The 12613-nt window shown below is 43.4% G+C and overlaps 1 protein-coding gene across 1 annotated transcript; it reads right to left on the reverse strand.

The window, feature by feature from the left end:
• Positions 1-10009: 10009 nt before the first annotated feature.
• Positions 10010-12414, reverse strand: MOCS3 (molybdenum cofactor synthesis 3). Its single transcript, XM_060124497.1, has one exon. It carries the CDS (start codon positions 12378-12380, stop codon positions 11013-11015), a length of 1368 nt encoding a protein of 455 aa, XP_059980480.1. The 5' UTR covers positions 12381-12414; the 3' UTR covers positions 10010-11012.
• Between the last annotated feature and the right edge of the window lie 199 nt (positions 12415-12613).

The following is a 12613-nucleotide window of genomic DNA, read 5'->3' on the forward strand; positions in this document are numbered from 1 at the left end:
TCTCACTGTTGTGGCCTCTCCCGTTGCGGAGCACAGGCTCCGGACGCGCCGGCTCAGCGGCCATGACTCACGGGCCCAGCCGCTCCGCGGCATGTGGGATCTTCCCGGACCGGGGGCACGAACCCGCGTTCCCTGCATCGGCAGGCGGACTCTGAACCACTGCGCCACCAGGGAAGCCCCAAAATAAATTTTTAAAAATAATTTTATTTAATGGAAGTTAAGTTATTGCAAACTATGACCTCATTCTTAGAACAAAGACTAAATCAACAACTCAAGAATAGACCTTTTTGTATAATTTTATTACATGTGGGAGGGTTTTTTAATATAAATTTATTTATTTGACCTAGAAAAATGGTACAGATGAACCGGTTTGCAGGGCAGAAATAGAGACACAGTTGTAGAGAACAAACGTATGGACACTGAGGGGTAAAGTGGCAGAGGGGTGGTGGTGGTGGGATGAACTGGCAGATTGGGATTGACATGTATACACTAACATGTATGAAATAGATAACTAATAAGAACCTGCTGTATAAAAAATAAGTAAAATAAAATTCAAAAATTTTTATTTATTTATTTATTTTATTTTAGGCTGCATTGGGTCTTTGTTGCTGCACATGGGCTTTTCTTTGGTTGCGACGAGTGGGGGCTACTCTTCGTTGCGGTGCACGGGCTTCTCATTGCGGTGGGTTCTCTTGTTGCGGATCACAGGCTCTAGGCACACGGGCTCAATAGTTGTGGCCCACGGGCTCTAGAGCGAAGGCTCAGCAGTTGTGGCTCGCGGACTTAGTTGCTCTGCGGCATGTGGGATCTTCCCGGACCAGGGATTGAACCCATGTCCCCTCCATTGGCAGGCGGATTCTTAACCACTGCGCCGCCAGGGAAGCCCACATAGGAGTTTCTAATACCAAAACTTCAAAATTGCCTTGGACCTGGAAAAGCATTGTGCTAAAGCCATTATCCCTGTATATCTGGCTTTCAGAAATTCAACCAAGGAAAAACAGTTCCCATGAAATGCTTGTTTCCAAATCAGGAAACTCAAGTGCAAAATTGTATTATAAATATGTGCACAGAGAGGGGCTTCCCAGGTGGCACAGTGGTTAAGAATCTGCCTGCCAATGCAGGGGACACGGGTTCGATCCCTGATCCGGGAAGATTCCACATGCTGCAGAGCCACTAAGCCTGTGTGCCACAACTATGGAGCCTGCGCTCTAGAGCCCCTGGGCCACAACTACTGAAGCCCACACACCTAGAACCCGTGCTCCACAACAAGAGAAGCCACCACAATGAGAAGCCTATGCACCAAAACAAAGAGTAGCCCCTGCTCACCGCAACTAGAGAAAGCCCGTGCACACACAACAAGACCAAACACAGCCAAAAATAAATTAAATAAAATAAATTTTTTAAAACTCTTGAAAAAAAATGTACACAGAGAATCTTAAATGAAACAGTCTATGCAAGCCATGCATTGGGAATAAAGAATGTGTGTCAGAAATATCTGTGCTTAGCTAATGGTCTAGGTGTCCCAAGTGCCCTGACTCCAACCATCTACTCTGAAAAGAAGATCAGAGTCTGCACTGAAGTGAATCTGACCCCATCAGGAGACCAACAGTGGACCAACAGGGACAAGCTTCATAGCGGCCATTCATTGCACTCACAATGTCCCACCATGGCTCCAAGTTTCTGATGATGATCAAGATACATAAAATACTTCGAGAACAGCTGAAAAATTTATCCAGTCTACAATAGAAACGTCCCTAAAATGCTACACAGGAACAGAGAGCCTGATCTCGTTAGTGACAGAAGGATTCCACTTTGAGGACAAGGCGTCCTGCCAATGAAGTTATTTCAGGGAAATCTATTGTTGGTAAAAACAGAGAAGAGGAGCCTATGAACAAGAGGGAGTTACCTTTTTCTCAGAGTTGTTGAAGGATTAAATGAAATAATGCAGGTGGGAAAGGGCTCTATAAATTACCCGTATAAAGTTGAGATATGAACGCCTAGAGGGCAAGCCCCATATCCTAATTATCTGGTATCCCCAGAACTTGGCTAGTGCCTGGTACAGAGTAGACTTTCAATAAATGTCTGCAGAATGAATTCATTCCAATCTCTTTTGCTAAGGAATACAGATTTTTCCCCCCTAAGCAGTCTTTCTTAACTGTATATATCAATAAGAATAAGAACACACAGTTCAGTAGGAAAAAAAGAGCTAAGAATAAACAGATTTTTTTAATATGAGAAGACATTTAAGCACATGAAAAACTGCTCAAAATTACTTATAATAAAAAATGTAAAATAACGAGATTTTTAAAAAACTATCAGATTGGCAAAGATCTAAAAGTTTAAAAAGACTATGCTGGCGATTGTGTTGGGAAATAGCCTTTCTTAGGCATGTTGGTATGCATTAATACAGCCCCCTGGAAAGGGACTTTGGCACTGCCTACTCAAAATTTGAACTGGACATATTTTTTGGCAGAATTCCATTTTGAGGAATTCATCCTACAGATGAACTCTCACAGGTAACCCTAGAACTCTGTGGGGTACATAGTAAGCACTTTATCATTATTGTTAAATGTATTGGTACAAAGATATACATATCAAGATATTCTCTGAAGTACTATTACTAATAGCAAAAGACTGTGAAAATCCTAAATGTCGTTCAATGGGGGAACTGGTTAAAGAACACCGAGAGCATGTATATGGCACTCTAAATGTCGGTTTAAAAGATTGAGGCTGAGGGCTTCCCTGGTGGCACAGTGGTTGAGAGTCCGCCTGCCGATGCAGGGGACACGGGTTCGTGCCCTGGTCCGGGAGGATCCCACATGCCGCGGAGCGGCTGGGCCCGTGAGCCATGGCCGCTGAGCCTGCGAGTCCGGAGCCTGTGCTCCGCAACGGGAGAGGCCACAACAGTGAGAGGCCCGCGTACTGCAAAAAAAAAAAAAAAAAAAAAAAAAAATTGAGGCTGGGGACTTCCCTGGTGGCACAGTGGTTAAGACTCCAAGCTCCCAATGCAGGGGGCCTGGGTTCAATCCCTGGTCAGGGAACTAGATCCTGTATGCATGCCACAACTAAGAGTTTGCATGCCACAACTAAGGAGCTGGCAAGCCACAACTAAAGAAGCCGCCTGCCGCAACTAAGGACCCCATATGCTGCAACTAAGGAGCCCACTGGCCACAATTAAGACCCGACACAACCAAATAAATAAATAAGTAAAAGATTGAGGCTGATCTATGTGAAATGAGAGAAACTGGAACAGTGGACAGTACACACTTCTTTTTAAAAAAACAAAGTATAGGAACAGTGTAAATATCATTTATTTTAAAGAGCTATATCTACAAAAATGCATGTATAAGGCTGGTTACAGAGATTGTCTCTAGGGAAGGAACTGAAAGGATGGGAGTTAGTAGTGGGAAGGAAGACTTGCACTTTCTCAATACACTATTTTTTGTTTTGCTTTTAAACTTTTTATTTTTAAATAATTTTAAAGTGCAAAGATAGTAAACAGAGTTCCTGTATACCCTTCACCCAATCTCTCCTAACGTTAATATCTTATATACCCCTGGTTCATGCGTCAAAACTAAAAACAATTTTTTTGAGAATTATAATTTTTTAAATTATTTTATTTTATTTTTTTATTTTTAAAATTTTTATTGGAGTATAGTTGATTTACAATGTTGTGTTAGTTTCTACTGTACAGCAAAGTGAATCAGTTACACATGTACATATATCCTCTCTTTTTTTTTTTTATCCTCTCCTTTTAAGATTCTTTTCCCATATAAGCCATTACAGAGTATTGAGTAGAGTTCCCTGTGCTGTACAGTAGGTCTTTATTAGTTATCTCTTTTATGTATAATAGTGTGTATATGTCATTTCCAGTCTCCCAATTTATCCCTCCCCCCTTTCCCCTGGTAAACATAACTTTTTTGTTTGTTTGTTACATCTGTGACTCTATTTCTGTTTTGTAAATAAGTTCATTTGTACCATTTTTTAGATTCCATATAAGCGATATCATATGATATTTTTCTTTCTCTATGTGACTTACTTCACTCAGTATGACAGTCTCTAGGTCCATCCATGTTGCTGCAAATGGCATTATTTCATTCTTTTTTATGGCTGAGTAATATTCCATTGTATATATGTACCACATCTTTATCCATTCCTCTACTGATGGACATTTAGGTTGCTTCCATGTCCTGGCTATTGCAAATAATGCTGCAATGAATATTGGGGTGTGTGTATCTTTTCAAATTATGGTGTTCTCCAAAACTAAGAAATTAACTAAGCTAAACTATAGACTTTATTCAGATTTCCCCAGTTTTTCCACTGATATCCTTTTTCTGCTCCAGGATTCAATCCAGGATACCACATTGCATTTAGTATATATACCTTTGAGCTGTTCAAATTTACCATGAGCATGAATTACTTTTTTAAAACTAAGCATGTTTTTAAACAAAGAGTATGATCATAACATTGATATGCTATTGATGCTTTGAAGGCATATTGCTTCTTTAAATTAGAAGTAAATGTTTTAGAGGATAATAAAAACTCCTTTTCAGATAATCATTGTGAATCATCTGTCAACAGTTTTTTTTTTAAACAATCCATTTACTACTCTTTTTCCTGCTGTTATTAAATAAACGTTCGTTTATGGGTCTAATCCAGCCCAAAACACTACAGGTGCAAATCTCCCAAAGTATCAAGTGCAAACTCTCCTTTCTGTCCCTATACTCTTCCATCTTCACTCTGATTTTCTATTATGCAGGTACGTTTTTCTAAAAAAATTACATTCAATCACCAATTCACCAGAATACGAGGAAAAGCAAACGATATTGACTGATAGCACATGCAGCTCCCCAATTCCAATTTCTCAGTCCTCTGAAAAATATCACTCAAACCACTTTACATATTAACTTACATGACATTAAAATGAGCAAAAAGTATACTTTCCTTCAAAACTTTAAGATGATTAGCTTATAAATACAAAAACAATGAAAAACACAAATTACAGGTGTTAACAAACTGTTAACTGCTTTAGGTGTCTCCCACCACTCCGTAACATCCGTGGCCACCAAGTTAAATAAGATGCAAATCATGTGTTTTGGGCTTTTTGTTGGTTGGTTGGTTTGGTTTGGTTTTTCCTGTTTAAGCCTAAAGGCTCTCTTCAGCCTCCTATGTGTATACTTCAATGCGAAAAGAGTTTTGGAATTTTAAACTTTGTTTTCAACATTTTAAAATTAGGAGATCTCGTGGAAAACTCCAAATGTTCAGATTTTCTTAAAACACTGAAACATTTGTCAACACTGTAACCACGTTCCTGTATGGCAAAGTGAGCTAGCTGTATAGTGGCTTTCGATGGGACCTGTGTTTCTGCTTCACCATGGTCCCTAGCTGACCACCTTTACTCATTTCTTTACTTGCCTAGCCCCCGGAGTTACTGAGTTTGCAAATCCCTTTGAGCTCTGTACAAAGTAGATAAGTCTTGTTCATTACGTCACTAAGAGAAACGTGATCTAAAAGTCCTGTTTTCCTTCACAGGTCTCAAGATTACCAAAAGGACATTTATGAGGCCGGCAGTCCCTGCTGTACACAGGTACCTCTTTCGTTATCTTAAGACCTAAGAGCGATACTTGGTTCTTGGTGCTCCACAGTGCGATTCATGCTGCGTGTGTCCCTAAAAAGTGATACATTTGATGGAGAGATGGCTTGATTAGGGTGGCAGCAGTCGAGACAGTGAGAAGTAGACAGATTTGAACTGTATTTGATGGAATAAATTGTTTAGAAGTGCAGGTTCTTCCAAAACTGCAGGGGAGGCTGGGAAAGGAGTCTGACATTTTCAGCACTGCCAGGAAAAAGGAGGTGGGAGTGGGAAGGCTGTTGGGTAGACAACTCAGAGCTTACCGCGGATGATCAAGTCAAGATTGTAAAGGCACTGCTTCCCTTTGCTCTTACACATAGCAAGCCTTGCCTGGGAGATTTCTTCTACTTGAGGGTCAACTGTTCCAACTCACCTGAACTTTGGTCTGTTAACTTCCAATTGGTTTCAGGCCTCCCTCATCTGGAAGCACTGGGTAAGGAAAATACTGTTAATTAAAAATAATGCCCCACACATCTTCCATCAATGTCACCCTACTCTGACACCTTTTAAACCAAGGTGCCACCAAGAGGGGAACTTTTAAAATATAAGCCTTTTCTCTTTCCTTTTCTTCAGCAACGTGTCCAACAGATGGCGTTAATAGTCAGGAACAAAACACCTGGATAAGTCACAATTTATTGTTTTTTAAATTCTGAATAATTGGACTAAAGATTAGAAACCAGAATCAGTGTCAATATATAGGACTTCATAGTGAATTATAGTAAACTGTATATATACTATTTATCACCCAAATTCTGGGCTGATTTGATTAGCTTTCTCCCACATCCTGAGTGCTTTGGAAATTATATTTCATCAAAGGTATGAATTAACCCCTTTTACTGTTTTATTGCAAAATATTTTCCCACTCCTGCACCATAATAGTCTTCCTAATATTCCCAACCAACTCCAGAATTATCTTGAATCTTCAGCAGGTGCATGATTTCTAGTGATGAGATTTTACGCTTACCTGGACAGGTCTACCTCATGTTACATATGGAACCCTGAGAAAATACACCTATGAAAATAAAGAAATCTCCTGGGTAGAGCAAACTGGGCCACATACATGACCTCAGGCTCCCAGGGGACCCTCTGCTTCTGTGGGAGGGAGCAGCTAATTAAACATAAACAAGCTTAAAAAAAAAAAAACAACAACAAAAACACACCTCATCTCCCATGGGAACATTCTCAGGCGACTTACTGCCCTTTTTTGACCCCCCTCCTTGGCCACCGTTCTATTTACTAGCTGTGACTCCTTACGCTGAGACTTTATTTCTCACCCTCCCTGACCAAAGTGGCTCCTGATTAACTGGATATTACTGCCTAGGTGTGTCAGAGGGCTCCCAGGGATTTCACTCTGGGGTTCCTTCCCTAGAGAGAGGTCTGCAAACCAAGTGCATCAGAGTACAATTGTGTTGCATCTGAAATACAAGCTCTTTCCATTCTGCGATTATCAGGGCATAGGTTGTTTTTCAAAAATGAAAACATATACAACAATTACAAAGTTCTGAGAGTCAGCATAGTATACCGCTTAGGGCACAGGCTCTCCAGCCAGACCACCTGGGTTCAAATCCCAAATCACCAGTAAGTGCTCAATAAATGTTAGTTGTTATTTTACTTAAAATAAAAAACCCTTATTATGGTCTACAACCTACATGGTATGTTCCCTATCTCCCTAAACCTCACCTTGTTCTACTCTCCCCAGCTGTTCACAGCCTGACATGCCTCTTCAAGTTTCTCGAACATTACAGGTTTGTCTCAGGGTCTTCCCACTTGTATTCCTTCCAGTATGGGATGTTCTCCCAGACCTAACTGGCTTCTTCTCACCACTCAGGCTTTGTGTTTCATGTCAACCCTTCTCTGAATCTATCCAAAATAGCTTCCCCTCCCCACTCCAATACATCACATAGTTTTGTCTTTTATAGCACTTATCACTAACCTACTTGTTGACTTGTCTCCCCCTGTCCATTTAAATGTAAACTCCATAGCAATAGGAAATCTCTCTTTTTTTTTTTTTTTTCTGGCTGCACCTCGCAGCTTGTGGGATGTTAGTTCCCTGACCAGGGATTGAACCCGGGCCCCCAGCAGGGGAAGCGCAGAGTCCTAACCACTGGACCACCAGGGAATTCCCTCTTGTTCATCTTTCTTTATCCCAGAGCTTAGAATGGTAACTGGTACACTTGATGTTCAATGAAAAGGAAAAAAGTTATCTGGTTCAAATCCCATCTGATTGTAAAATGCTAGCTACAAGAGAAAAGAGAATTTCAAAGAATAAAAAGATCTGGGTCCTGTCATGGATACTTGTCATATTCTTAACAGCCTATCTTCTGAAAAATCGTTCCCTAATCTGAGAAAAATCCCAGGTCATGAGTTCAGCCTCCCTACTGTAGATGTCGGAACTCAAATTCCCAGCGGCTCTTGCAGCTAGGATGAAGGCATGTGACCAGGCTCTACTTACCAGACACACCCTCATAAGACTGACTCAGTAAAGAGTGGTGGAAAGAAACTCTGCTCTCTGGCCCCTAGGCTGTGGCTGAGGTGTTGCGCTTTCTGGAAGAGCATGGAGCCAAGTCAAGTGTTTGGCGAGGCTGTGCTGCCGGCTTCCTCTAGTACTAGATGGAACGGCACAGCACAGACAGAGTTCTCAGGTCAGTTCTGTGCATGGTCTTGGGCATCGTTCCTGGAAGTACAGTTTCGAGTCTTCCCCCAAATTCTCAAAAGCACCTCAGATCACTTTAAAGCTTTTTTTAAAAAATTTTTTTACATTTTATTTATTTTGGGCTATGTTGGGTCTTCGTTGCTGTGCATGGGCTTTCTCTAGTTGCAGTGAGCGGAGGCTACTCTTCGTTTGGCGCACGGGCTTCTCATTGCGGTGGCTTCTCTTGTTGCAGAGCATGGGCTCTAGGTGCGCGGGCTTCAGTAGTTGTGGCACGCAGGCTCAGTAGTTGTGGCTCGCGGGCTCTAGAACGCAGGCTCAGTAGTTGTGGCACACGGGCTTAGTTGCTCTGCAGCATGTGGGATCTTCCCGGGCCAGGGCTCAAACCCATGTCCCCTGCATTGGCAGGCGGATTCTTAACCACTGAGCCACCAGGGAAGCCCTCAGATCACTTTAATAAGCCCTTCTCTCAATCAGTCAGGGTCAACTTCTGTTGCCTGTCCCACTGACAACCAGGTTTGCAGGAACTAGCAAATCTGCCTAACTTTAGGACATCTGTCTTTACAGAATGAACTAGTTCCTCCTCTGTCCACCTGATTGTTTCCTGATATATATCAGAATTAGCTCACTTCCCAGGAGTAAGAAGTGTGACAGAGGCCAGCCATCTTTGTTCTCCTCTCCAGGTCTGTCAGTTATTTCCACCTCTCCTTGGGAGAAACAGTCATAAGAAACCTGCTTTGTCTTTATAACAAAGGCCTATCATACTTTAAGCATGCCTATTCCAAAATGAGCTATGTCTCACAATCAAAAAGTGATGTCTCATTTTGAATTTGATTATTAAACAATACCATCCTTTTATCATAAAACAAGAGTCTGTGTCAGAGGCTGCAAACTGGTGAGAAATTCTGACCTGCAGAGGGTTTTGTCTGGCCCACAACGCTTTTAATCTTTAAAAATTGTACTCAGAGGGCTTCCCCAGTGGCGCAGTGGTTGAGAGTCCACCTGCCAATGCAGGGGACGTGGGTTTGTGCCCTGGTCTGGGAAGATCCCGCATGCCGCGGAATGGCTGGGCCCGTGAGCCATGGCTGCTGAGCCTGCGCGTCCGGAGCCTGTGCTCCGCAACAGGAGAGGCCACAACAGTGAGAGGCCTGTGTACCGCAAAAAAAAAAAAAAAAAAAAAAAAAAAATTGTACTCAGCGATACAAACATTTTACATTTCCATCTGTGATTTCTGATGATTATAGCCTGCCACACAACAATCAGCTAGAGAATAGAGGCCCCCTTTTGGTATATCATGGATTGTTCAGTTTGCCTCTACTATATACTCACATACCAAATTTTTGCTTTTAATTTTGTTGCATAATACGTTGGAAGTTGGGCATACTACCTGACATTTCATGAAAAAGCTATTTAATAAGTACACAAACATAAAAACACCAACATTTTATACTGCTATAAAACACTGGAATAGATTAAATCAAAATAGAAAAGGTAAATTAAAGGGGAGAGGCGGGGAGCTGTTCAGTGGGTATAAAGTCTCAGTCATGCAGGATGGAGGCTTCTGGAATCTGGTGCCCAGCATGTGCACAGAGTTGACAATATTGTATTGTACATGTGGCGACTGTCAGGAGGGTGAATTTTATGTTATGTGGGGGGTATTTTTGCCACAATAAAAAAAAATGTAATTCACAACATTAACAGAAGAAAAAAAGCACATAAAAATGCAGAACTATACAGAATTTTATTTAATCTGATAGGAGGTATTTATCTACAGTAAAGCAGTAACAAGTAATATTGGTTAAATATTCAAAGTTCTTCACCTGAAACTGCAAAGGAGAGAAGAATGTTCATTATTTCACTTTAATTCAATATTGTATTTGGCATTCTGGCCATACAGTAAAGACAAAAATAAAAATAACAGGTTGGACAGGGACAAAAGGACAGGGGAGGGCAGAAGGCTGGGACTTGGGACTTGAAGATTCCAAAGCAAGCCAAACCACACAGTTTAGAAATTTCTGTATGTGTCCACATAAGGTGGACCCTGAAGTTAAGTCTAAGAAAACAACAGCAATTTATAAAAGAAACTGACATGCTGCAAAGGTGGTTTCTATCTTGCTAGACTGTAAATATCTTACTTGGCTATTAACTGAAAATATTTAATCGAATGACCACTTCCCAGCTAAGTTTCATTTTAATGTTTTAACAATTTACATTTTAAACACTGAATTCTCTAGGGCATGTTCCATCATTTGAATTAGAAATAACACGCAAAGAATGTCTTAGTAAACAATAAACTTATCTTAACTATATCATCCATGATCAATTCAGTAACTATATTACACCTTTCCAAGCAATAAAATGGACAACTTTAAAGAGCTTTTTAATTGGGAGATTTAAAAAAAAAAAGGCAGGACACGCAAATGACCTGCAGTTCAAAACACAAAGTCCTGTCATTTACATTCTATCCCACCTGTTCAACACACCATCCAAGTGCTGCAAACACAAGACAGTTCAGAGGAACAGTGTTATAACCCCTTAATTGCTACATCACCCAATAAGTTACAATTAAAAAGCTCCTTATAAAAAGAAGTCCACCTATCCGCAGATATTGGAGAATCCCAGGCTGTTCCGTACATTACTGAAAAAAATGCAAATACATTCATAAAGGCAAAAAAACTTTAGGTAACATGACAACACACATCTTTCGCTGGTCAGACTCTACCGGCCATCTCAGTATTGCGGAAACGTTCCATCGATTTTGGCAGCCCAGGCCATGAGGCCTCCCACAACATCCCGAACTGTTAAAGAGTCTAAGTCTGTCCAGGACTGCAGGATCTTCACGGCTTTCTGGGAGTCATTGCCCAGTTTGCAGATCACATAAATGGGGAGAGATACCCCTTCCTGTGTGCCCTGCTTCCCTTCCCGGATTGCTTCTCCCAAGAGTTTCAGGCTCTCCGCATTCCTCCGTTCCAAAAGTTTCAAAGGGATGTGTAGGGAGTGAGGCAACCGACACAGGTCCACCTCCACTGGAGGCCTGACGTCCAGCAACACGTGGGGTGACCCGGAATCCAGAAGTCGCTTATAGTCGACGACAGAAATTCGCTCCTCTGGGCTCAGTAACTGTAGGGAGCGGCACTTATCGGTGGCCGAGGAGCCACAGAAGCTTTCGTAGTCCTGCAGATCAGTCACAGTGGGCCGCTCCCCGCAAGCTGCACAGTCGGGCCTGCGCCTCCGCAGCCGAATACAGCGGAAATGACCTCCGAGGGCATCAAAGAGCAATAGGCTGCCACTGTAAGAGGGGCCCAGACCTGCAGCGATCTTCAACACTTCCAGCGCCTGCAGGCAGCCCAGGACCCCGGTAACCACACCAAGCACCCCGCCATCCGCGCAACTGGTCACCGTCTCCGCCGGAGGTGGTTGCGGAAACACGCAGCGATAGCAAGGCCCACCGCCGTAGTGGTAGACTGTGAGTTGGCCCTCGAAGCGCAGGGCGCTGGCCGACACGAGGGGCCGGCCGGTTAGCACACAGGCGTCGTTAACCAGGTAGCGAGTGGGCACGTTGTCGGAGCAATCAGCCACCACGTCATAGCGGCCAACCAGGTCTAGCGCCGTGGCTGGCGTAAGCGCCTGGGCGTAGGGCACGCACTCCACCGCCGAATTGAGACGGCGCAGTGTAGCGGCAGCCGAAAAGACCTTGGCCTGGCCGGCCAGTGCCTCGCCGTGCAGCACCTGACGGGCCAGGTTGCTCACTTCTACTACGTCGTAGTCCACAAGGCCCAGGCGGCCGACGCCGGCCGCTGCCAGGTACTGCGCCAGTGGGCAGCCGAGCCCCCCGCAGCCCACGACCAGCACGGACGCGGTCGCCAGGCGCAGCTGTCCCTGCACGCCCAGCTCAGGCAGCACGAGCTGCCGGCTGTAGCGCAGAATCTCATCTCGGGACAGGGCGGCCTTCGGCGGCAGGGGAGACACCGGAACCAACCGCTCTGACTCCTGCTCGGCCAGAAGAGCCGCCGCCAGCCTCCGCTTCAGGGAACTCAGCTCCTCCTCACGCTGGGCAACTTCAGCCTGCAAAGTGAGCACCTCCTCCCTGGCCGCCATGGCAGCCTCTTTGGGAGGTTGTCAAAGGCATTTCCGTTTCCGGCTTTCCCTCCTCTTGAGACTGGAATAAACTAAACAACTCTATGGAGCTTGGGGAAAGGTGATTAACAGATATGTATTTTTCTGAAGCAACCGTCAGATTCAACTTGAAAGAGTCACAAGTCCTGACTGTTTCCAATGGAACTACGCAGAGAGCCTTAGGAGGACTAGAACTCGCCACCCGGACCATCCCC

Source organism: Lagenorhynchus albirostris, chromosome 15 (assembly GCF_949774975.1).
Source record: "Lagenorhynchus albirostris chromosome 15, mLagAlb1.1, whole genome shotgun sequence".
Lineage (NCBI taxonomy): Eukaryota > Metazoa > Chordata > Mammalia > Artiodactyla > Delphinidae > Lagenorhynchus > Lagenorhynchus albirostris.